General features: G+C 41.2%; 2 protein-coding genes across 8 annotated transcripts in view; both read right to left on the reverse strand.

The window, feature by feature from the left end:
* Positions 1-22,963, reverse strand: part of TM2D3 (TM2 domain containing 3) — a 337,824-nt gene extending 314,861 nt beyond the window's left edge. For 2 of the 6 annotated variants that reach the window (XM_049705715.1, XM_049705713.1), the window contains exons 1-5: positions 22,816-22,963; positions 22,330-22,422; positions 20,673-20,830; positions 15,306-15,480; positions 13,746-13,821 (exon numbers count right to left, since the gene is read on the reverse strand). In XM_049705715.1, the coding sequence (XP_049561672.1) occupies positions 13,746-13,821; positions 15,306-15,480; positions 20,673-20,830; positions 22,330-22,422; positions 22,816-22,906 (593 nt within the window). In that variant the 5' untranslated portion in view covers positions 22,907-22,963. Of the gene's footprint in view, positions 1-11,500; positions 11,831-11,992; positions 12,239-13,745; positions 13,822-15,305; positions 15,481-20,672; positions 20,831-22,329; positions 22,423-22,815 lie in introns of those variants that run through there. The other 4 variants (XM_012536191.3, XM_033403038.2, XM_004278365.4 and 1 more) reach the window with 4 other exon arrangements.
* A 1,890-nt stretch (positions 22,964-24,853) lies between these two features.
* Positions 24,854-25,615, reverse strand: part of TARS3 (threonyl-tRNA synthetase 3) — a 35,798-nt gene continuing 35,036 nt past the window's right edge. For both annotated transcript variants that reach the window (XM_033403033.2, XM_033403035.2), the window contains one exon: positions 24,854-25,281. In XM_033403033.2, the coding sequence (XP_033258924.1) occupies positions 25,133-25,281 (149 nt within the window). In that variant the 3' untranslated portion in view covers positions 24,854-25,132. The remainder of the gene's footprint in view (positions 25,282-25,615) is intronic.

Genomic DNA, 25,615 nt, shown 5'->3' on the forward strand with positions numbered 1-25,615 from the left:
GGGGCAACCACAACCTGAATGAGAAAAGATAATCAAAAGGCACCAACACTGAGATTACTTGGAGGTTGGAATTAACCTGACAAGGATTTAAAGCAGCCATGATAAAAATGCTTCAATGAGCAATTATGTACACTCTTAAATAAAGAATAGGAAGATTCCAACAAATAAATAGAAGATATAAAAAAAGAACAAAAGGGAAACTATATAACTAAAAAATATAATTGAAATTAAAAACTCTCTGGACAGGCTCAACAGTAAACTAGAGATGATAGAGGAAAGAATCAGTGAACGCAAAGACCAATCAACAGAAATTTCCAATCTGAACAACAGAGAGAAAACAGACTTAAAAAAAAAAAAAGGAGAAGAACAGTGCCTCAGGAACCTGTGGGACAATACCCAAAAAATCTAACATTTGTATCACTGGAGTCTCAGAGAAAGAGGAGAAAGAGTATGAATCTGAAAAAAATATTTGAGGAAAAATGGCTGAAAATAATTTTTTTTAATTCAACTAATCCAAAAGTAGGCAGGAAAATATGAAAAAGAGGACAAGGAACCGATGGAACAAATGCAAACAACTAACAAACTGGTAGACTTAAATCCAATTCTATCACTAGTGCTATTAAATGTAAATGGTCTAAAATCCCCAATTAAAAGGCAGAGATTGGGCTTCCCTGGTGGTGCAGTGGTTGAGAGTCCGCCTGCCGATGCAGGGGACATGGGTTCGTGCCCCGGTCTGGGAAGATCCCACATGCCACGGAGCAGCTGGGCCTGTGAACCATGGCCACTGAGCCTGCGTGTCTGGAGCCTGTACTCCACAACAGGAGAGGCCACAGCAGTGAGAGGCCCGTGTACCGCAAAAAAAAAAAGAAAAAAAAAAAAAGGCAGAGATTGTCAGATTAGATGAAAAATCAAAACCCAACATATGCATCTAGAAGGAATTCAATTAAATACAAAGACATGGATATGTTATAAAAGTAAAAGGATGGAAGAAGATATACTAAGCAAACACTAATAATAAATAGTATAACATTAGTATAATAGTGGTTATATTCATATCAGAAAAGTAGACTTCAGAACAAAGAATATTACCAGGGATAAAGAGGAACATTACATGATAATAAAGGGGTCAATTCATCAAGAAAACATCACACATTCCTCAAAAATTAGACATAGAACATATGATCCAACAATCTCACTTCTGGGCATATATCCAAAATAATTCAAACAGGGATTCAAACAGCTGTCTGTATACTAGTGTTCACAGCAGCATTATTCACAACAGCCAAAAGGCATAAGCAACCCAAATTTCCATCAACAGATGAATGGACAAGCAAGGGACAGCCTTAAAAAAGAATGAATTCTGACACATGCTACAACATGGATGAACTTTAGACATAACGGTAAGTCACAAAAGGACAAATACTGTATGCTCCCTATTACATAAGGATAGAATGGTGTTTGGCAGGGAAGGGGGAGAATAAGGAGTTGTTTAATGGGCACAGAATTTCATTTTGGGAAGATGCAAAAGTTCTGGATTGTGGTGAGAGTTGCACAACAATGTAAATGTACTTAATGCCACTGAACTGTACACTTAAAATGGTAAATTTTGTATTATGCATATTTTATGACACCTATAAAGTTATCACAATCCTAAATGCATATATGTAACAGCAAAGTATTAGAATACATAAGCAAAAATTGAGAGAATCGAAATGAGAAATACAAACCTATCATTATAGTTAGAGACTACAACACTCTTCTGTCACTAATTGACAGAACAAGTGGATAGAATATTTGTAAATATATAAAAATGCTGAAAAATACTACCAACCAACTTGATCTAATTGACATTTATAAAACACATTACCTGGAACAGTACACACTTTTTTTCAAGTACACATGATATTCAGCATGAAAGACCATATTTTGAGCCATAAAGCAAACTAACAAGTTTTTTAAAATTAAAATACAAATTTTATTCTCTGACCACAATGAAATTCAACTAGAAACTAATTACAAAAATATATCTTGAGGGCTTCCCTGGTGGCGCAGTGGTTGGGAGTCCGCCTGCCGATGCGGGGGACGTGGGTTCGTGCCCCGGTCTGGGAGGATCCCGCATGCCGCAGAGGGGCTGGGCCCGTGGGCCATGGCTGCTGGGCCTGCGCGTCCGGGGCCTGTGCTCTGCGGCGGGAGAGGCCACAGCAGTGAGAGGCCCGTGTACCACAAAAAAAAAAAAAAAATATATATATATATATATATATATATATATATATATATATATATCTTGAAAATTCCCGAATATTTGGAAGCTAAACAGTACATTTAAAAATAATCCTTGGGTCAAAGAGGAAGTTGAAAGAAGAATTATAAAATATTTTTAATTGTACACAATGGAATTCATGAGATGTACACAAGTTTAGAGGGCAATTTATAGCATTAAATACTTGTATTAGAAAAAGACAAGTGTCTCAAATCAATGACCCAAGCTTCCACCTTAAGAACCTGGGGGGAGAAAAGGTGGTAGGGAGGAGTATGGCTTGTATTCTGAGCATTTTTTATATTTAGAGGTTTTTATATTTAGAGGTTCCTGGCTATTACTGGGGCCATTTTTCCCTTTCTGAGCATGACCTCACACTTGGTGCCCCATGTGTTTTGCTGTGAAATGAGTTCTTTAAGCAGAAGCAATCTTGTGTGAGGCAGTAAACAAGGCTAGGGAGACAAATCCACATCCAGAGTATGTGTCTATTCCATGAGGATGAATCAATATCCCTTCCATGACAGAAGAGGTCCAATGGAATCAATAGCCTTGTACTTACACATTTAAACATAATGGAAGCTCTGCGACAGGAAGAACTTGCTCCCTGCTCTATCTCCAGTGCCCAGAATGGTGCATGTCATATACTAACACCGCAGCATCTATTTGCTGAACAAAGGAATACACTTACGTGCTCTATAGCACAAAAAATTTGCAGGGGCTTTTCTTCTATTTCCTGGGTCATGTTTTCTTCAAGATGGGCTCTTCCTCTTTTTTTGAAGCCTATGTTCCTTCCTCTATTTCTTCTGTGTTCTCCCGTTCCCCCTGCAATAGTATACACAGTTGCTGTGCCAATTGTTGAGCTTTATTGAGATAATTTACATACCATAAAGTTCACCAGCCTAAAATATACCTTTTTCACTTAGCATCAAGTTTTTGAGGTTTATCCATGTTTTAGCATGTATCAGTACTTCATTCCTTTTTACGACCAAATACTGTTATATTGTATTGATAGACCACATTTTGTTAACGCATCAGTTGATGGATAGCTGGCTTGTTTCCACTTTTGACTATTATGGATACTGCTCCTATGAACAAGTTTTTTTGTGTACATATATTTTCATTTTTCTTGGGCATATATCTAGAATTGCTGAGTCAAAAACAGTAACTCTATGTTTAAAAATTTTTAAGAACTGCCAGACTGTTTTCCAAAGTGGCTGCATCATTTTCCATTCCCACCAGCAGTGTATGAGGGTTCCGAGTTTTCCATATCCTAATTCTTGTTATTGTCTCTCTTTCCTGTTACAGTCATTCTGGTGGATGTGAAGCACTGTCATTTCTTTTTATTGTGTTCTCTTATGTGGGCAACTTCATGATATCGGGTGAGCAAATTACCCTATTTATTTTTTCTCTCTGAGCAGTTTGAAAGCTGTTATTTTGCATCCTACTGAATGTTTGGGAGCGTGATAGCCAGAGGCGAGGCAGGGAAGAGCTCAACTATTTTTGCTAGAATATCTGGTCTCCGGCCTCTTCACTAAGGTTTTCAAAGTGTCCTCAGCAATGTTTCCTGTCCCCTGGGTAGGAGGTGATGTCATGATCCCTGGGGGCCATCCTGGGCTCTGGATCCGTTCTCTGGCTCAGCGTGAAACCCCCACTTCCATCGGAGAGTCAGTCCTCTCATCAGTTTCTCCTCAACAGCCCTTTTCACACACCCTACCCCCTGAAGTAACTGGAAAAGATAAGGATGTCCCTCTTCTCCCAACCAGTCACTCTTGTGAGTCAGAGTTCCTGGATTTTGCTGACTCACCAAGGCCATTTGCAGGAGTAGCCTGGCACACCTGAGCAATACTTTTTTTTTCTTCTCTTGTCATTTTTGTATGTTTTTTATTTCGTTGCCTTTTTCCTTGTTTGCTGCTGGGCTTATTCATTTGTTTGCTTGTTCTCTGTGGCAAGGAGGCTCCAGTTTAACTACTGTGTTCATGTCACTAAGTGTTTGAAAAGGGAGATGTTGTGACCCAGCTGCTCTCTCCACTCTACCCAGAAACTCTTAGCAATACGTTTAGGTCTTTAGCTTACTCCAGGAGATTCCCCATTATTCATTCATCAAACAAATAGTCACTGTGCACCCACTGTGTGCCCACCTACTGTGGGCTCTCGCAGTTGGGGTACAGCAGAGAAGCAGAGTCCTGCTCTCCTGGAGCCTCTTAGTAAATTACGCCCAAGTGTCTCAATCAAGGCTTCATTTCACATAAAAGCATGTTTATAGAAGATAATTTCAATACTTTAAATCCAAGAATTTATACCAAATTGCAAACCCTCTAACATCCTTGTGACACTTCACACTCTATAGCCTGGACAGAGGGGAAGCTTGAGAGCATGAGTGAAGGAATCTGCCTGCATTTTTAAGCTCTCCTGATGTATTTGAAAAGTAGAGATTGTTTTCCACTCATTGCTTACGGGATGAATTAGAATCACTTGCAAATTCCTTACTTGATGATGTGCCAAAAATAAATTCAATTCTGGCACAAAGTATTTAAAAAGTATAGGGAAACAAAGTTGTGTGGCACAGAGAAGACAATTTTACATTTTTAAATCCTGAAGCACAAAACCTTTAAAAAATCTCTTTTTATAAGCACCATAAACCAGTTGCTCCCCAGCAATTTGCAGGAATCGGATTCACGTGGTGCTATGGCCAATATTTAGTTAGAGCCAAGTTCTGTATATTACCACCCTGCAGCCACCTCAACTGCCAGGGCCCAGAATCCCACTCAGGTGCTTCAGTACCTGCAAGACTCTCATGGCATTAACTCACTCAGCAAATATGAGGGCCACTGTGTACACAACACTGCGCTGGGGACGACGGGGGAGAAATAAATAACACAGCACCTGCCCACCAGGAGTTACTGGGGCAAGTGGAAGAAGAATGCTGACAAAGCAAGGCAGCCATTCATAAGACAAAGTAATGACACACAGCATGCTGCAGTGATAATTCTCAATTTCCAGAGAACCGTCAACAGAGCTTGGTGACTAATACGGTTCCCAGCCTGTGACGAGCTTCCCCATCTCACAGTCTCTGATCTGAGCTCCCAGCATACGGGAACAGAGCCTAAAGGTCAGACCCAAACAAGACAGTTTGCAGCCAGCAGAGGCTCATGGAATTGGCTAGAGATTACATCCACCTCTCTGGTGCCCTTTGAACATGTAGCTCTGTTACACTTCCTTTTAGGGACGCATGTATGAGTTCCTCACTCATAAATTTGGGAATCTCTTCATCTTCCTGCTAGCTCTCTGAGGCCATCAGCTCCATCAAATCCTTGACAGGAAGAATCCCTGATTTGCTTACATCCTTTAGGTTCCAAAGACTATCCCCATATAAAAACTTTCTTAGGATTTAGGAACAAGTTCATCCATCTCCTCTTGTGGATTCAGAATCATTTCAGCTTTCGCCTTTCAAATGCTGGAGCTTCGTTTTTTAACTCAGCCCACAAAGCATACAGATGGTCAATGGTCAAGATACATACCTCTCCCATGAACACCAGGAACAGCCAGCAATTCCCATCACTCCCCCGCTCCTCCTTGTGTGGGAGCACAGCAGTGGAGATCCTCTTCTACGTGGAGCCGAGTACTGAGGGGATTCTGGGGAAATCTTTATTATAATTAGCAAAGGGGCTGCTTCCTGGCAGGAACAGGTCCTCCTCTAAAGAAATACCAGCTCAAGCCAAGAGTCTCATGTACCCATGTCGGGTAAGAAAGTGTGCTGTCTTTAGAAAAGAAAGTCCCGTGCAAACTGGGCTGCCCACCTGGAAGTGCAGCCCTGCTCTGTGCCCAGGGTCGAGTTCCGGGGTGGGGGCGGCAGTGGGGGGGGACGACAACTCAAGATTGGCTGTTTCTGGGAATATGATGGGAAAGCAACGGTAATGGGGATGCCCCACCTAGTGGCCAGAGCTGGAACTGCTACTCAACCAGACCAACACACCTGCACAGACAAGATTCTTTTTTTTTTTTTGCGGTACGCGGGCCTCTCACTGTTGTGGCCTCTCCCGTTGCGGAGCACAGGTTCCAGACGCACAGGCTCAGCAGCCACGGCTCACAGGCCCAGCCGCTCCGCGGCATCTTCCTGGACCGGGGCACGAACCCGTGTCCCCTGCATCAACAGGTGGACTCTCAATCGCTGCGCCACCAGGGAAGCCCCAGACAAGATTCTTGATTCCTAAAGTGCAAGTTATTGCACCAAATAATTCAGTTCCCTTTTCAGGTAAACTGTAATTTATTCTGGTGAAGAAACATGTTTTTGTCACCTGAGATTTATGGAGATATTCTCAAAAAATATTTTATAGCTAAAGATCTGATAGTCTGGTTAAGTCTGCTGGCTACTGACACAGATGTTTAAAAAGTAACACTCAGATATCCAATTTAAATGGAAAAATGCTAAAAATTTGTAAATGTTTCTAGGGAAATTGTTATTAAAACTCAAAAAGACCTACAAATCCAAAACAATAAAATGAAAGTAACATACATATCAATAATAACCTTAAACGTAAAGGGACTAAATGTTCCAACCAAAAGAAATACACTGAATGGATACAGAAACAAGACCTGTATATATGCTGTCTACAAGAGACCCACTTCAGACCTAGAGACACATACAACTGAAAGTGAGGGGATGGAAAAAGGTATTCCATGCAAATGGAAATCACAAGAATGCTGGAGTAGCAATACTCATATCAGACAAAATAGACTTTAAAATACTGTTACAAGAGACAAGGAAGGACACTACATAATGATCAAGGGATCAATCCAAAAGGAAGATGTAACAATTGTAAGTACATATACAACCAACACAGGAGTACCTCAATAAAGCAAATGCTAACAGCCATGAAGGGAGAAACTGACAGTAACATAATAATAGTGGGGGACTTTAACACCCCACTTTCATCAATGGACAGAAAATCAATAAGGAAACACAGGCCTTAAATGACACATTAGACCAGATGGACGTAACTGATATTTATAGAGCACTCCACCAAAAACCAAGAGAATACATTCTTTTCAACTGCACACGGAACATTCTCCAGGACAGATCACATACTGAGTCACAAAGCAAGCCTCGGTAAATTCAAGAAAATTGAATATCAACCATCTTTTCTGACCACAATGCTACAAGGCTAGAACTCAAGCACAAGAAAAAACTTGCAAAAAACACAAACACATGGAGGCTAAACAATATGCTACTAAACAACCAGTGGATCACTGAAGAAATCAAAGAGGAAATCAAAAAACACCTAGAGGCACACAAAAACGAAACCACAATAATCCAAAACCTATGAGACACAGCAAAAGCAGTTCTAACAGGGAAGTTTATAGTGTTACAAGCTTATCTCAGGAAACAAGAAAAACTCAAGTAAATAACCTAACCTTACACCCAAAGCAACTGGAGAAAGAAAAACAAAACCCAAACTTAGTAAAACAAATCATAAAGATCAGAGCAGAAATAAATGAAATACAAATTTAAAAAAAGAAAAGATCAACAAAACTAAAAGCTGCTTCTTTGAAAAGAGAAACAAAATTGATGAACCTTTAGCTAGACTCATCAAGAAAAAAGGGAGAGGGCCCACATTAATAAAATCAAAAACAAAAAAGGAGAAAAGTTACAACTGACACCACAGAAATACAAACGATCATGAGAGACTACTACAAACAACTATATGTCAATAAAATGGACAACCTAGAAGAAATGAGCAAATTCTTAGAAAGGTACAACCTCCCAAGCCTGAACCAGGAAGAAATAGAAAATATGAACGGCCCAATCACGAGTACTGAAATTGAATCTGTGATTTAAAAACTCCCAACAAACAGAAGTCCAGGACTAGATGGCTTCACAGGTGAATTATACCAAACATTTAGAGAAGAGTTAACACCTATCTTTCTGAAACTATTCCAAAAAATTGCAGAGGAAGGAACACAACCAAACACATTATATGAGGCCAACATCACCCTGATACCAAAACCAAAGATACTACACACACAAAAAAAATTACAGGCCGGTATCACTGATGAACATAGATGTAAAAATCCTCAACAAAATACTAGCAAAAAGAATTCAACAACATATTAAAAAGCATGATATAACATGATCAAGTGGGATTCATCCCTCAGATGCAAGGATTTTTCAATACCCACAAATCAGTCAACGTGATACACCCTATTAACAAACTGAAGAATAAAAAACATGATCTCAATAGATGCAAAAAAGCTTTTGACAAAATTCAACATCCATTTATTATAATAACTCTCCAGAAAGTGGGCATAGAGGGAACATACCTCAACATAATAAAGGCCATATATGACAAACACACAGCTAACATCATTCTCAATGGTGAAAAACTGAAAGCATTCCCTCTAAGATCAGGAACAAGACAAGGATGTCCACTCTCACTACTTTTATTCAACACAGTTTTGGAAGTTCTCACCACAGTAATCAGAGAAGAAGAAGAAATAAAAGGAATCCAAATCAGAAAAGAAGGAAAACTGTCACTGTTTGCAAATGACATGATCTATATACAGAAAATTCTAAAGATGCTACCAGAAAACTACTATAGCTCATCAATAAGTTTGGTAAAGATGCAGGATACAAAATCAATACACAGAAATCTGTTGCATTTCCATACACTAACAATGAAATATCAGAAAGAGAAATTCAGCAAACAATCCCACTTATCATCACATCAAAAAGAATAAAATACCTAGGAATAAACCTACCTAAGGAGGCAAAAGACCCATACTCTGAAAACTGTAAGATGCTGATGAAATAAATGGAAGACCACACAAACAGATGAAAAGATATACCATGTTCTTGGATTAGAAGAATCAATACTGTCGAAATGACTATACTACCCAAGGCAATCTATACATTCAACGAAATCCCTATCAAATCACCAATGGCATTTTTCACAGAACTAGAACAAGTAGCCAAAACAATCTTAAGAAAGAAGAATGGAGCTGGAGGAATCATGCTCCCTGACTTGCTACAAAGCTACAGTCATTAAAACAGTATGGTACTGAACACAAAAACAGACACATAGATCAATGGAACAGGATAGAGAGCCCAGAAATAAACCCCTGCACTTATGGTCAGTTAATCTACAACAAAGGAGGCAAAAATATACAATGGAAAAAAAAGACAGTCTCTTCAATAAGTGGTCCTGGGAAAACTGGACAGCTACATGTAAAAGAATGAAATCAGAACATTCTCCAACACCATATACAAAAAATAAACTCAAAATGGATTAAAGACCTAAATGAACTATAAAACTCCTAGAGGAAAACATAGGCAGAACACTCTTTGACATAAATTGTAGCAATATTTTTTTGGAATTACTCCTAAAGTAATGGAAGCAAAAGCAAAAATAAACAAAAGGGACCTAATTAAACTTAAAAGCTTTTGCACAGCAAAGGAAACCATAAACAAAATCAAAAGGCAACCTATGGACTGGGAGAAAATATTTGTAAAGGATGCAACCAACAAGGTATATATTTTCCACAATATACAAACAGCTTATACAGTTCAATGTCAAAAAATCAAACAACCCAATCAAAACAATGGGCAGAAGTCCTAAATAGTCATTTCTCCAAAGAAGACATACAGATGGCCAACAGGCACATAAAAAGATTCTCAACATCACTAATTATTAAAGAAATGCAAATGAAAACTACAATGACGTATCACCTCACACCGGTCAGAATGGATATCATCAAAAAGTCTACAAATAATAAATGCTGGAGAGGGTGTGGAGAAAAGAGAACCCTCTTGCACTGTTGGTGGGGATATAAATTGGTGCAGCCACTATGGAGAACAGTATGGAGCATCCTTAAAAAACTAAAAAGAGTTACCATATGATCCAGCAATCTCACTCCTGGGCATATAACCAGAAAAGATGAAAACCCTGATTCGGAAAGATACATTTACCCCAATGTCCACAGCAGCACTATATACAATAGCCAAGTTCATAGCAGCACTATTTACAATAGCTAAGTGTCCGTTGATGGAGGAAGGGATAAAGAAGATGTGGTACATGTATACAATGGAATATTACTCAGCCATAAAAAAGAATGAAATAATGCCATTTGCAGCCACATGGATTGACCTAGAGATTATCATTCTAAGTGAAGTCAGAGAAAGACAAAAATCATACGTTATCACTTATATGTGGAATCTAAAAAAAACATACAAACGAACTTATTTACAAAACAGAAATAGACTCACAGACTTAGAAAACACACTTATGGTTACCAAAGCAGAAAGGTGGGGAGAGGTAAATTGGGAATTTGGAATTAACATATACACACTACTATATATAAAATAGATAACTAACAAGGACCTACTGTACAGCACAGCGAACTATATTCAATATCTTGTAACCTACAATGGAAAAGAATCTGAAAAAATACACACACATATATGTGTATATATATACACATATAAACATAACTGAATCAGTCTGAAATACTGTAACTCAACTATACTTGAATAAAAAAAAGTTAATTAAAAAAATTTTGGATTAATAAATGTTTTTATTTCCAAGAAAGGGTCTACAACAGATCTTACAAAGACTCAAAACCATTTATCACACCAACACATTTTTTAACACTTCCAGTGTGTTAATGAGCCAGCCAATTATGAATATATCTATTAGAATGGAGTAATGCCCTGAAAAATAAATATTATACTTCTTAATAATAAAGTTGCTAGGATTATTCAAGATTATGTTTTAATATAAAAAACATAACAGGAAGAAGTCTGCAAAATTTTTAAAGTAACTTGTAGTTTTATTAATTCTCCAGTACTCTTGCAACATTTTATATTACTAACAAAATTCCAATCACAGGAACCAGACACAAAATTTCTGCAATTTACTTCAAACAGTCATATATGAAGACCAGACTCCATAGACATTACACTGCAAAGCTCAGAGATGACTGAAAATTTAGGTAGATAATCTTATTTAGCTAAAGAATAAAAACATTTCCCAATTTCTGCAATTATAGTTGAAAAGCTCTTTACGGCAGATGACACTCAGGCTGGAGATACATGTGGCACAGTTTGAGGTAAGCAATATAAAACTCAAGTCTACGAATTGAACAGATTTTCAGTCGCTGCACAGGTTGTTCTTCTAGTTTAAGTAAGTTTAAATTTTTTCACGGAAAAAAAAATAGACTTCAGGCAAATAAAAACAAATTCCAGATAAACACAGTTCAGTGTTTTTTATTTTACCTTCATCAAGGCAGGCAAAGTACAGATGCTGTACATTAAAAACATAAAAACATACACATACACATTCACAGCACATGGACTCCTACAGGGAAGAGGCCGTTTTCTAAGCACTGCTCCCCTCTGAAGCGCACAACTGCAGCTAAATGTACAAAGAGCCATCTGCTGGTCCCACGTAGCCGACTCCAATGAGCAGGACGTCGAGCAGCGTCCATATTCCCAGGCCCCCAAAGCTGAAGAGCTTGCCGAGGCCTTCTCGCCACTGGCCCAGGTAGAAGCGGTCCGCTCCAAACCCACCAAGGGTGATGCTGCAACAGCAAACAGGCCTGGAGTCCATCAACGGCCCCCCGACTGCGCCTGCATTACTGCGCCTCAGTAACCGCTAACTCACATGTGGGAAAGGGCCTCAAATCACCAGATCCCTTAATCAGGACACAGTGACTATCTCACAAATGTACAACACTAAACAATCATGGGCAACAAGACCGTTTAATTGTCAAAAGTAAACACTTTTTAGCTGTAATGAAATCTAATGGTTCTCTTTTCAAGAAAATCGAGCTTGTTGCTTTTTTAACCTTGAAATGGCACATCCAGGAGAGTAAAGTGGGGCTAGTCCTACAGACAGCGCAGGAACATGGTGGTCGAAGGTGGCATCGCCAGGCAGCCAACACCACGTGGCCGCCCAGATCAAGTCGTGAACATTGTCAGTCACCCATCTTTAAAAATTTCATGTTCAGAATAAATGACTTTTAAGGTTCCTTCAAATTCTAAGATCTAACAATATTCGGACAACTTCTCATTGTATTTCTTTTAAAGCTTTTATTATGAAAAATTCCAAACATATAAAAGTAAAAAGAAGAGAACAGCACCCATGACCCAGCTCCAATAGTTATCAACATGTGTCCATCCCTGGTTCATCTACACCCTTCCAATCCCCCACCCTGAGTACCAAGAAGCAAACACCAGGCATTATCACATTCACCGTGAATATTCTCAAAGAAACCATGCTGAGCCCAGAGAAGGAAATTATTCTTATTTTTAAAAAATCAGCTATTAAATGTGCCATGGTAATTTAAGATGTCAACAATGTGGGGGAAGCTGGGTGAAGGGTGTACTGGAAGTCTCTAGCTTTGCAACTTTTTTTTAAATCTAAAATTATTCCAAAATAAAAAGTTTATTGAAAAGCAGAAAGTCAGCTGTTAGTTTGAATGTGAACCACTGCTGACAAAGACGCTGGGTGTCACCAAATCTGTCGTTGCATCTAATTTTCTATCGTGGACCCGTCTTTCACTTTCCAGCTGTGCTTTCCTGCCAGCAGGATCCTCCTCTTCCCCAGCCCAAACCCTGACGCAGCGGTTCCCGACAAGGGGCCACCTGGCCACCCCTGGAGGCATTTTTGATTCTCACAGCTTCAGTGGGGGTTGGGAAGACTGCTAACACGCAGTAAATGGAGTCCAGAGATGCTGCTGAACATCCTGCTCTGCAGAGGACGCCCCACAGCAGAGAATTCTTGGCCCAAATGTCAACAATGACAAGGCTGAGAAGCCCTGCCCGCGTCTCACCACAGGCCACAGGCCACCTCAGACTCTTAACCTAAACCTCCAACAGCAGATGCCTACCTTCCTAATCAGAGAATCATTTAACCAGCACCCCACCTGCCCTTCCCTCCGGTGGGAAGAACTGGTACAATTTTCTTTTCAAACTGTTGAAAAGTTTAACTAATACAAGCAAATTTTATGTAAAAATTTTAAGTCTATAAGTATGTTTGAATGGTGGAATTATACGTGATTTTCAACGTTTCTCTTTGTCATTTTCATTTTTTTCCAGTTTTCAGTACTGAGCATGTATTATTTTTTGTAATAAAGAAGAAAATTACTGAAAATTAAAGATATACATCATAAACCTACCGACTTTAATTAGTATATGGCATTTTACTAATTCAGGGTACACTCAGGATGGGAAGCACTGACTGGTTCTAATGATCTCTAGTAATGACTACAGTCACCTCTAGAACGTGCAGGTCATCTCGGGAGGAAAACCAGCAACGGGCCATTAAATTCCACGAGGGTACTGGTCTGACCACCTAAATAACCTCCCACAGTGCTGTCCCTATGGTCTACCTAACACACGGCGGGATCTGAGTGGATGGAGGAGGAGCTTGGGAGAGCCCACCAACCCCAACGAAATCCAAATGGCAACCGATTTACTAGAAACAGAGCTTACCTCAGAGCCAGAGCAGTAGACCACTTATAACCGCCAGTCCAGTTGCAGTACAGCATTTTCGGAAAAGTACGGTTGCCTTAAAAAAAGGAAAACACTCCACATAAAAACACGGGTATAAAAATACTGTCATACAGAGACTAAATTATAACTAGGGGCCTTGTGATTTACAATGTAAAAAGCCAACTTTCTTTACAAAAGTAAATGTTCACTACAATGAATGGTAAAAAGAAAGCCCTGACTGTCTATGAGCACAGACTCGACATTTAAATCAGTTTTGTGAGGATCACAGCTTGAAGAAGGTAAAACACCCCACCTGCTGTGAAAACGTGGGTAACGTGGGGCTGAGACAGACAAACCAGGCACCAGGAAGGGAGCGGGCCCACAGACCGCCCGGGAGTCCTGGGACACTGGGCTGTCCCAGCCAGAAAAAGTGAGACTGAATCCACCTTACACCATATACCAAACCAACCCCAGGGGACTAGAGACCTAAATGTGAAAGGCCACATTTACCACTTTTAAAAGAACATACAGGAAATTATGAATCTGGAGTAGGGAAAGATTTCTTACAACAAAAAAGGGCTAACTCTGAAAGACTAAAAACTTCAACTAACTAAAAATTTAAAGTTCTGTTCAAAAGATACCAAAAGAAAGGGGTTGTGGGGGGAGTTAAAATCTGGGAGAGGATGTTAGGGACACCAAAAAATTACTACCCAAAATATAAAAGAATTCCTAGAAGTCTGTAAGAAAAAAAAACAAACTGTAGGGATAACAAGTATTGGAGAGGATGTGGATCATCACGAACAGTTGTGTAACCACTGGTGGGAATGTAAACGGATACAACCGTCCTGGAAAATAACACACGCAAGAGAGTGTATGCCAGACAAACATGTGCAACCAGGAGACACGGACATGTGCAACCAGGAGACATGGACAAAAGCTTTAACAGCAGCGCAATTTGTAAGGAAAAAAACTGTAAATAATCCAAATACAGTGGAGAAAGGATAAACTATGACACAATCTTACAAGTTATTATATAGAAGTAAAAAAAAATTGTAATAAGAGAAGACAAATGGAAGAATCTTAGAGCCATGATGTTGAAAGATGGTCTCAGAAGACCATAAACAGTCTATATTATACAATTCTAAAACATGCACTACTGAATAATTTACCACACTATATTCTAGTACATTCATGTGATAGAACTACAAAAAATTTAAAGAAAAGGAAGTGAGATGATAAGAAAATCCAAAAGGGTGGTTACCTCTGAAGAAGAGGCAGGGTAACTGCGTGCAGGAAACACACTCTGGTAGTTTCAATGGCATCACGCTGCTTTAGTTGTTAATTTGGGGGAAACTCAATTATACACTATGCTTTATACCTTACACATTTTTTGTTTTATCGAATATTACATTTTAAAATAGAACTGGCATAACTAAAAATAGTGCTAATAAATATTTCTGATGAAACAATTAAAATTTAATTCTTAAGTTTCTGGTTACAGCTCCATAAATAAGCGTAGAAAAAATATCTTGCTCACAGATTTCCTTAACGCCGACTTACCCAGGCAGTGGACGTGGTCCCGCACGGTGCAGTTGGCCGTGTAGCGCTGCCGCGGGCAGGACACCGCCATGCAGCTGGTGGAGCTGGAGCACTCGTAGTCGGTTTCCGGAAGCTGCCAGCAGAACCTGCAAGTCATGTTGAGGACAAAGCTCTTTCGGGATTTGAAGTCTTGATCCTACGTACCAAAGGACACAGAACTATTCAATCATAATACAGTAGTTTGTTAATAGGTCAATAAAACTACAGTCATATGGCACCAAGTGTCTAAAATACTTTATGACCTAGGAGGAAGTGGCAGAAAAACAGGTATCAAACCAATATGTACACAATACAAATGTGTATGCTATGATCCTATGATCATAAATATACAACCAAAAATATATACCTAACAAAAAATATCTAGATAAATGCACATCAAAGTAACAAAGGTTATTTCAGAATGATAAGATTATTTCATCACTGTTACTTTGGCTAAATTTTTAATAATGCACATGTGTACTTTTATAACACAGAAAAAAGGAAAATGTACTTTATAAAGCCTCGGAGTCACAGAGAGTTCAAAGGGCAGATGAGTCCCTCTGCTCAAGGTCACGGAGCTGCAAGCCCATGCAGAACGCAGGAGCCCTGTTCCTGGAGGAACAGCCTGGCCACCGGGTCTCAACTCTTCCCTAGGAGCTGTCCTGCGAGCGGCCCAGAGCCCCAGGGCTGTCACTGCTGTGACACACCCACGAGCACCCAGCAGGACCGACCCATAGGCAGCCCCAGAAAAACCACTCCCAACTTAGAAAGAACTGCATAGAGAGGCTGATGAGCAAGTGTTCACTGTGGGCCCTGAACTTTGAGACCAGAGATTTTTTTCATTTCAATTTTAAATGTCCTTATTTTGTTTTCTGCCTATAAGAGCAGTCCATGTTCTTATATGTTGCACATTTGGAAATTACAGAAAAAACCTGTAACCTCTCCAGAGACAAGCACTTTTAACCTTCTTTCATTTTTCCTTCCTATAGTACAGATTTACATACGTGGAATTACACTGAAAACATTTTGTATCCACTTGACATTATATTGTAATAAATATTTTTCAAAATCATATTTAAATGGTAACACAATCACCTCTGGAAGTATTATATTTATTAACTTTTTTGATTAATGCAAAACTCCTATTATGAACAGTATTTGAAACTGAGTAAGGCACTGCATGATTTAAGCAATATTGTTTTAAATGTCTGCATATTTCTAGTGATGCATCCATAACACGCTTCTTATCAATTGTTTTTTAAAACTAGGTAATAAGTTTACGTGGTACAAACTCCCGGAGACAACAGGAGAGTGAGGAGAAGGCTGGTGCAGCCCAGCCCTCAGCAGCACTGCCCTCCCCAGCACCAAGCACCGCTCACCCACTCTGGCCTTCCAGGGAGTCTGTTCTATGCATGGGCACGTTTACATCAGATACGTGTCTTTTTTGTTTTTAATTTAATGTTCCCACTGATATTTACTTTTCACTTAATTCTATAGATATCGATAAATATCCCTAGAGCTGCCTAGTTCTTCTCAATGGCTGCAATGTATTTATTTCACTACACAGTGGACCATAAATTAAACTGTTCTCTTTTGTACATTCGGCTTGTTTCCAATCTTGCCTGTGTGAACAAAGCAGCTAAGAATATCCTTAGGCATATTTATTTGCATACACGTGCAATATGTAATATCTGTAAGATAAATTCCTAAATATGAAATTGCTGGGTCAAAGCTTATGTGCATCTATAAGTTTCAGAGATAAGATAAAGTGCTCACAAGAGGCTGATTAACCTACCCGCCTGCTAACAAGATACAGGAGTGTTTGTCCCTTATACCCTTAAGAACTCAGAGTGTTAAACTTTTTGATTGTTTTGCCAATATGATAGTTTAAAAAATGCATTGGGCTTCCCTGGTGGCGCAGTGGTTAGGGGTCCGCCTGCTGATGCAGGGGACGCGGGTTCGTGCCCCGGTCCAGGAGGATCCCACATGCCGCGGAGCGGCTGGGCCCATGGGCCATGGCCACTGGGCCTGCGCATCCGGAGCCTGTCCTCCGCAGCGGGGGAGGCAGCAGCGGTGAGAGGCCCGCGTACCGCAAACAAAACAAAACAAAACAAAACAAAACGCATTGATTTGTTACTTAATCATGAGAAAAATTAAACTTTTTTTCATGCATTGAAAGTCCAATTGTATTTCCTTTCCTATGAACCCTCTGTTCATGTCCTAAAACCATTTCTCTACAGGACTGTCATCTTTTTCTTATTGGCTTTTTGGAAGTCTTTATATATTATGGATATTAGTGCATTATTTGTCACGTGTGTTAGAAATACTTTTTCCTAGTTTGTCATTTATCGTTGGCCTTTATGCTTTTTTTTAGGTCATGCAGAAATCTCTAATTTTTAGTAGTCAAATCTATCAATTCCTTCTTTTATGGCTTCTAAATTTTATTTCATACTGAGAAAAATATTCCCTACTTTGAGATTATAACAAAACTATCTCATGCTTTCTCTGGTACTTTATGGTTTCACGTTTTCACATTAAATCTTTGATCTGGAATTTACTTTGGATAAAACAGGATTCCACTTTTTTCCATATAGCTACACAGGCACCCCAGCATTTACTGAATCCATTTTCACACCACAAAAAAGTATAGATCCCCAAAAAAGCTCATCTGTAGTAAAAAGATTTGTTACCTTTCCCTTTGTGAAACAGCTGTCATTAGTAAGGATACAGAACCTATCTGAAGGAGTTAAACTTGCTTCAAATACACTAGCAGACTGAGCTCTTCTCCAAGGAACAGGAAGCAGCGTTTCTATCAAGCACATTTCCAGCTGAGGTAACTGGCTTGATAGTTCCCATCATAGCTGGAGCAGGAGTTAGCTGATATGAAAGGGGTTGCAGGATTTTTGCATTAATTTCTATTTATATACTTAACAGGGCCATTATAAAACAATTTCTTTGACTAGTGTAATCCAGGTAAGGTTCCCTTGCTCTGAGTCCCTATGCAGTATGCATTAGAAGGACAAGAAGAGTTTCTTTCTTTCCATTAATATGAAGTTCAAAATAAGGTGCAGGAGGGAGGGAGAGAGCTGAGTGCAGCACAGCGAAAGGATGAGCATTTGCACGTGCACCTGCGTATGCAGATGGTCACAGCTTATTTCTTCCTGAAATGCTAACTTATTTAGCGAGACAGGATCCTACAGGTGGTCATTAAACAAACAAGGGAAGAATGCACGGCCTGCCCCAGATCACCTGGCCGCAGCAGTCCTGGGGCCCGTGGCTCCTGACAGCCAATTATTTGACTGCTCTTCATTTTTAAGAAGAAACAGACCACCAGACGCTCCTGGGGCTGCCTTCAAATGCCACACTTGCGGGCTGGGCATCTGCTACTTTACAGGATTCGCGATGACTGGCTAGTCAGGAAGCAGGTGAGGTGAAAGCACCTCGGGAGGAGAAGGGAAGGAACCCATCCAGGGCACATCTCAGCCAAGGGGTGAGGATGCACCAGGGACCAGCACCCAGGACTTCAGAAACTTCCCTAAGCTTTGTAATTTCTCCTATTCTCTGCTATTTTCCGCTAAATGAAACTACTTGTTTTTGGAACACCTAAAGAAGGAAGAAATTGAGAACTATGTTTCATTCAGGAACCAGCTGTGACAGATGAATGTCAAAGACACTGAGGCAAACAAAGGAGGCTAATTCTGGAAAAGCTCTCCTCAGCCGTCAGTTTTCTCATTTTTCACAAGGTACCTACTATCTGCCAGACCAATGAAGTACGCAATTTCAAAAGCCTTCAAACAGGTTTCGCCATTAGGTAAGTAGGGAGAAAATTCTATGTAAGATACAGCAACAGAGACTAACTGATAATCCAAGGGCAGTCATGAAGATTACCCAGCAACTAGTTCAATTTTCCAGCACACTTTAAAGGGTAACTCTGATATAAGAAAATGACAAATACTGACAGTTACAAACACTATGTCCAGACACTGAGAACACATAAAATCTCATTTCCCCTTTGGAGTGAAGCCTCCCTCATGCCCTCACCTGATACTAGACCTCAGGAGAAATAGAGAGAGAGCCTGGGGGTGGAAGGAACTTTCTAATCTAGCCCTCTGCAGACCAAGTTCCAAAGAACCGACGGGGAAAGGTATCTTGTTCAAGTAAGTTAGAATCGCTGGGTCAAAGGGAATCTGCAAAAGAGAATATGGTGGGCTTCCCTTGGTGGCGCAGTGGTTAAGAATCCGCCTGCCAATGCAGGGGACAGGGGTTCAAGCCCTGGTATGGGAAGATCCCACATGCCGTGGAGCAACTAAACCCGTGCGCCACAACTACTGAGCCTGCACTCTAGAGCCCACGAGCCACAACTACTGAAGCCCATGCACCACAACTACCGAAGCCTGAGCACCTAGAGCCCGTGCTCTGCAACAAGAGAAGCCACCGCAAGGAGAAGCCTGCACACCGCAACGAAGAGTAGCCTCCGATCACAACTAGAGAAAGTCTGTGCGCAGCAATGAAGACCCAACGCAGCCAAAGATAAATAAATTAATAAATTAATTAAAAGAAAAATCTTACTTCCTACTGCTTCCCTTAAAAAAAAGAAAAAAGACAGAGATAGAGAATATGGTATGGAATCTGTTTTCCTCCTCAACCATCTCCCAGAAAGAGGGCGCCATGGAAACACTTTAGGAAAGCTGTTCTGGGCCCATCTCCTGATTTAACAAGAGACAGATAACTAAATCACAGAGCTAGTCATGGCAGGTCCAAGAGTAAAACACTGCCTCATTATTCATTTCTACTCTCTATCTCACCCACATGCTGGGACTACAATGAAGTTTGCAGTAATTTCCCTGGTCCAACGGTTCAAAAATGCAGATACACGAGTCTCCCTGCCCTTGTCACATTCAACAGGTGTGGGGCTGCCGCCAGGAGTCTGTGGCTCTGAAGCAGGTATCCCGAGAGCATGCTAAGGAACACCGACTGTGGAAGCCTTTGTAGGCTCCTTCCTGGCTGTCAACATATCAGAGATGGGCTGCAGGAGTGACCACTGTAACAGGGTCATTTCTAATGGGCAACAGTTGGTGCGTTTGAGCTTTTACTTCCTACTTTTTGTAAGAAGTCTGACAATTGCTTCAATTTATCCTCATGTCAAAAAATTGCTATCTGAACCCTTGCAACCAAACCTTACTTGGAGATGGAAGTTTCCATCTTCTGATAAAGTTGACTTTATTCCTCAAATCTTACTTTTAAAATGCAGAGCACTTTCTGAATTTCCTCCATAGTCAAGTCTAAACTCTACTTATAACTTGAGCTTTACGATCAGTTTATTAAGAATAAGTAAGCTGCAGTACTTACAACACAGGTAACAGAAGGTTTGACTGTGCAGTCAAAAGTGACAGGCTTCCCATAGACACAGGAGAAATTGGTCTTGCACTCTATACAGTCTGCGGGAAGTCTGCTACACAAACCATTGCTCGGACACTTCATCATATAAGGTGGAATATCGGTGCTTTCTGTGAGAGGTGAGAGAGAAGCTTATTCTCTTGGAATACTGAATACAATAACAGAGGAAAGCAATTTTCTAAGCTTAAGGAACACAATCATGAACATAACATATATACAGTGCTAGGAATAAATAAGGACCTCAAAAAGTCTATCATGTTACAAGATGAAAAAAACGAAGGCTTACAGATGATAAAGTTCGTTCAAGATCACAGAGGGAGGGCAAAACTGGAACCAGAGCCCAAACCTCTCAGTTTCCAATCCAATGTTCTTTTCACTTGAATTCACGAATTTGTAAGTGAAGCCCCTAACCCTCTAAGTGAATCAATCGGTACAACAAGGTACCAACTCTAGAAAAACGTCCTGTCATTATTCCACTTTGGTACTTCAACAAGCCACCATCTGCAAGTAACATTTACAATTTTACAGTACCAAAGTTCAAAATAGTTCTTTATATTAGTAACTTATTCAGTGGGTTGCAGTAAGTTTCTCCAGCCAGCCTAGCTGGGAGTATAATATATTACTATCACTTAAGAGAGGATCAAAATTGCAACCAGTATTCTCAGGAAGAGAAGCTTTCAAAAACGTCCAAGAGAGTAAAAAATTCTTGTGCTTTCTCTATAAAATAATCTATGTTTTAAACTCAAGTATGCTGCTGTCTTCTAGTAGTCTTTTATAGAATCAGTAAAATACGTCTGCCAGTTTCAATTTACTGAAGTAATGGAACTCTAAAGGGATGAAACTACAGAGACCAAAGTTCCATTTAGCAAAACACACTAATACTCATTTAAATCTGGTCCTAAAGTCACTATTAAGTGGGCAATTCTACAAAATACCTACAAAAGGGTATACTTACAAAAGGGTATAATTCCTATTATACCCTTTTGTAATAGGAACAAAAGAAAAGAAAATTTTCTTTTCTTTTGTTCCTATTACTACCGTGGCTGGAGGATGGGCACTTAGAATCACAAAGCCAAGAGTTTACAGAGCCAGGACAACCCCACGACCTTAAAAAGATGAGAAAACGGAAACCCAAAAAGGTTATTTTGGTCCAGCTCCCAGCAGCACCACCAGAGATAGATGCCAGGTCTGTACCAGTCCTTCTGCAATCCCTCCATTTCACACAGCCCTGGGGGAGCCTTTAATAATATCCAACATCAGGAACAGGGTTCCAAAAGCACAAGAAATTTTCTGAAGGGAAAGAAGCGTTGGTTGAAGGTTATCTTGATGGATGAAGCGGAAAAAAGAAAAAACTTGATATAAAGAGATGGAAATGAGGAGCCTGGGACTGGAAAAAGATGAGACAGGAATGTCAAAAGGTATTGAAATACCAAGACTGTCTACAGAAAAGGTATGCATCTGCCTTTAGTTCACATATCTAAAATGCAATCAATAAAATGTTCAAAACATGGAAAATGTCATATTCTACAAGAAATTTTATCCAAAAAGAAAAGAAAGAGACCAGTAGATACAAATATACACGTTTACTAGAAGAGAAAACGTCTAGTACCTGCTGCCCTGGGCACTACTGTGAACGTACGTGTGGGGCCCGGATCCTTGTCGGACTGAGCCAGCGGCTGCGAAGGCTCTACACTGAAGGATCCTATGATTAGAGAAACGAAGACCTCAGGCTATGTGTGTATCGCGCCAGGCCCACAGCTGCTCAGGCAAACATCTCGGCCTGACCGCCGGGAAACTGAACATGAAACCCAATGGGGTCGACACCAATTTAGGTCTGCGGGCAACTGGAGACGACGCGCGGTGCCGAGACCCGGCTCCGCGTTCCAGGCCGAGCCCCCAGGCCCACAGTTCGAGGCTCGCGGCTCCGGCTCCCTGAGCCGAGGGGCGGCGGCAGGACGAGCCGGACTCGGCTGTAGCAACCCGCGCCCTCCGCCCGCACTCAGCCTCCGCCCAAGGGCCCAGGCCGACGGTCCCCGCGGTCCTGGGTTCCCCACCCCTCAGCCCGGCCCGGCGCAGACCCCTGCCCCCAACTCACCGCCGCCCGAGAGGATGTAGAACTGCGAAAGGAATAGCAGCACTCGACACAGGCGGCGTAGGTCCCACAGCAGAACCCCTGCACGCGCCATCTTGCCAGAGGAAACACTTCCGGGCCGCGGGGGACGCCGGGCCGAGAGGAGTTAGGGGGGGCCGGGGGGTCCACGGCGCAGGCGCGGCCCCTCCTCCCGAGTTCCCCGCGCCCCGCCTCCTAGGGCTGCCAGCGCCTGTGACAAGGCGTTCACCGCTCTCCTGGCGGATGGAGACACGGAAAGGTCACCTGGACCCCGAAAGTCACACCTGAGGGATCGAGACCAGAGGCGGGGAAATGTGGGAAGTTGGCCGCTGTATACCTGTGGCCGGATCTGTACGTTTAGAGACAAAAACTGCTGCTGTGCGCTTGGTACCGTGCGGAGGTTTGACGACGTTACGTTTTTGTCAGACTAAAAAGCCTCTTGTTTACAGATGAGGAAACTGGCCCAGACCGCTCGGTAAGGACCCCATGTGTGCCAGGTGGCCCCCGAGGACCCAGTCCCCGCGACCCCAGGGCCCGGGCAGCGTCCCGCGAGCATCTCTCCAGGCCCGCCCTGCTCGGACGTCTAACCAGTCCTCAGAGACGCTCCTCGAAGGCGGGGAGAAGCCGGACTGAAGTGCGGCCGCGGGTGTCAGGCCCCCAGACCCCCCTGGAGGAGGCCCGCCCCGGGAGGGAGCTGCTCCCAGGCCGCGGCTCCCTGCGGCCGGCACAGCGATCCGCACCTGTTCCCACCGCACCTGTTCCCACCGCAGCAACATTCGTGCTGGGCTGAGCACGGGCTTCCCTCTCCCCGCCCACCCAACACAAGGTTGTCTGGGGTGGGGATGGGGAGTCTTCTGACGCCCCCTGCCTCACTAGCACGTTTGGTGAATTCAAGGAATGTATCGAATAGTGCTTGGCCTCAATTAAAGTTAGCTTAAACAGGTACATCACACAATCTGCACCTTCCATCACACAGGCCTGACCCTTGAACAACTTTGGGGTGAGGGGCGCAGTGTAACTTAGAGCAGGCCCTCCTCATTCGGTTCTTCCCTATCGGTGACTCCACCTCCTTAGATTCCACCAACTGCGGGTAGGACTGTGTATACTCTAGTATTTGCTATTGAAAAAAACCCACGAGTAAGTGGACCCGTGCAGTTCAATCCTGTTGTTCACGGTCAGCCCTGCTGGTTTGTCTTCCAACTCTTCAGGAAGCTAAATGATAAGCGTGTACAGAAGAGAGAGCAGGTCTTAAATTTATTTTGAATTCCACAGCACATAACCAAATAAACACAAAAAATACTGCTTGATTGGTAGCTAAATTCACTACTGACATAAAGCCATTTTAATTGTTTTGAGCAGTAAGGTATTTTTCTCAGTTAAAATCAGAAATCCACTTGAGTCTGTAAATCAGTGGAATGTCATCGCATCAGAAGAGTAATTTAACTCTAGGGGAGCAAATTATTATGGTATAAACCTATAGGTGAAACCCTGGAAGCACTACATAACACATTTTATTTGAGAGTTTATTTTTTCTAAAGATAAATAAGGTTCAATTGTCATTTAGAAGCATTAAAATGGCAACTCTTATCCTATAGTGGAAACTACAGAAGATTTGCACAACACTGAATTTCTTTGAGTTCAGAATCCTTTGTTAGTAATCCAATATTTAGTACTAGCTTCTTCTTTTGTGATTGTTGGTTGGTTAAAACAAATTGATTTTGAAAATAAAGTTTCAGGACCTCCCTAGTGGTCCAGAGGTTAAGACTCCACTTTTCCACTTCAGGGGGCATGGGTTCGATCCCTGGTAAGGGAAGTTCCACATGCTGTGGGGTGTAGCCAAAAATAAGAAAAATAAAGTTTCAGTGCGAACTTTAGTAAAACTTCAGTTAAAAAATACCTGAGGCATAATGTTATTAGAAAATAAGATATCACCCCATATTCAAAAAGCTTTGCAGACTTTTGAAACTTATCTTTTGAAAATCAGAATTCTTAACAGTAACATCTCATAATGCTCATTTCCTAGTATTTCCCTCTTTGATGAATGACATTTTCCCATTGAAGTCTCTCAAGATATTTGGGAAATTTAAAATTTCCCACACTTGTCCTCTCATTGTCCGCAGACACATTAGTGAATCAGATTTTGTGCATATCAGCCACTCATTCCCCATCTCACTTCTCACTGTGCCCATCAGTGGACCAGATAGTGGGTCCTAAGTTCTCAGAAGTATGAATGGTAATTAAGGAAAATGCATGTTCAGGGTTCAGAACAAGGTTACACAGATGTGAGCACAAGGAAAGGACTTCAGAATTCTTCCTCAGCATTCAGGGTACGTGATTTCTTGAGATTCTTCAATTTATCAATGGCAGAAGTTACTGAAATCTCTCCATGAATTTTGTTGTCTCTTGTTCGAACATTTACGGCATTATTTGTCTTTTCCTTTTCTCCAACGACTGTAGAAAACAAAGGGAAATACATTTACAATCAACAATTTACTAAATATTAAGTCAGCAGTCATATGGCATGTGTCTTATTAAGTTTTCTTCTTAGTACTAATCACCAAATATCAATCTAATGTCCATTTGGTCATCCTCTTAAGAGTAAATTTCTTGAGACAAGGAATGACTTCTAATCCCATCTCTCTATTGTCCATTTTTGAGAACACCTGTGGTGGTCGTGGGGTACAGGTGGGAGGAGGGAGTTCCTAAAGACCCCCTGACTCCACCTGGCACACTTGATGAATCAAGAGGCGGGCACCAGACATGTGCCCAACCAGCCAACAGAATT

Source organism: Orcinus orca, chromosome 2 (assembly GCF_937001465.1).
Source record: "Orcinus orca chromosome 2, mOrcOrc1.1, whole genome shotgun sequence".
Lineage (NCBI taxonomy): Eukaryota > Metazoa > Chordata > Mammalia > Artiodactyla > Delphinidae > Orcinus > Orcinus orca.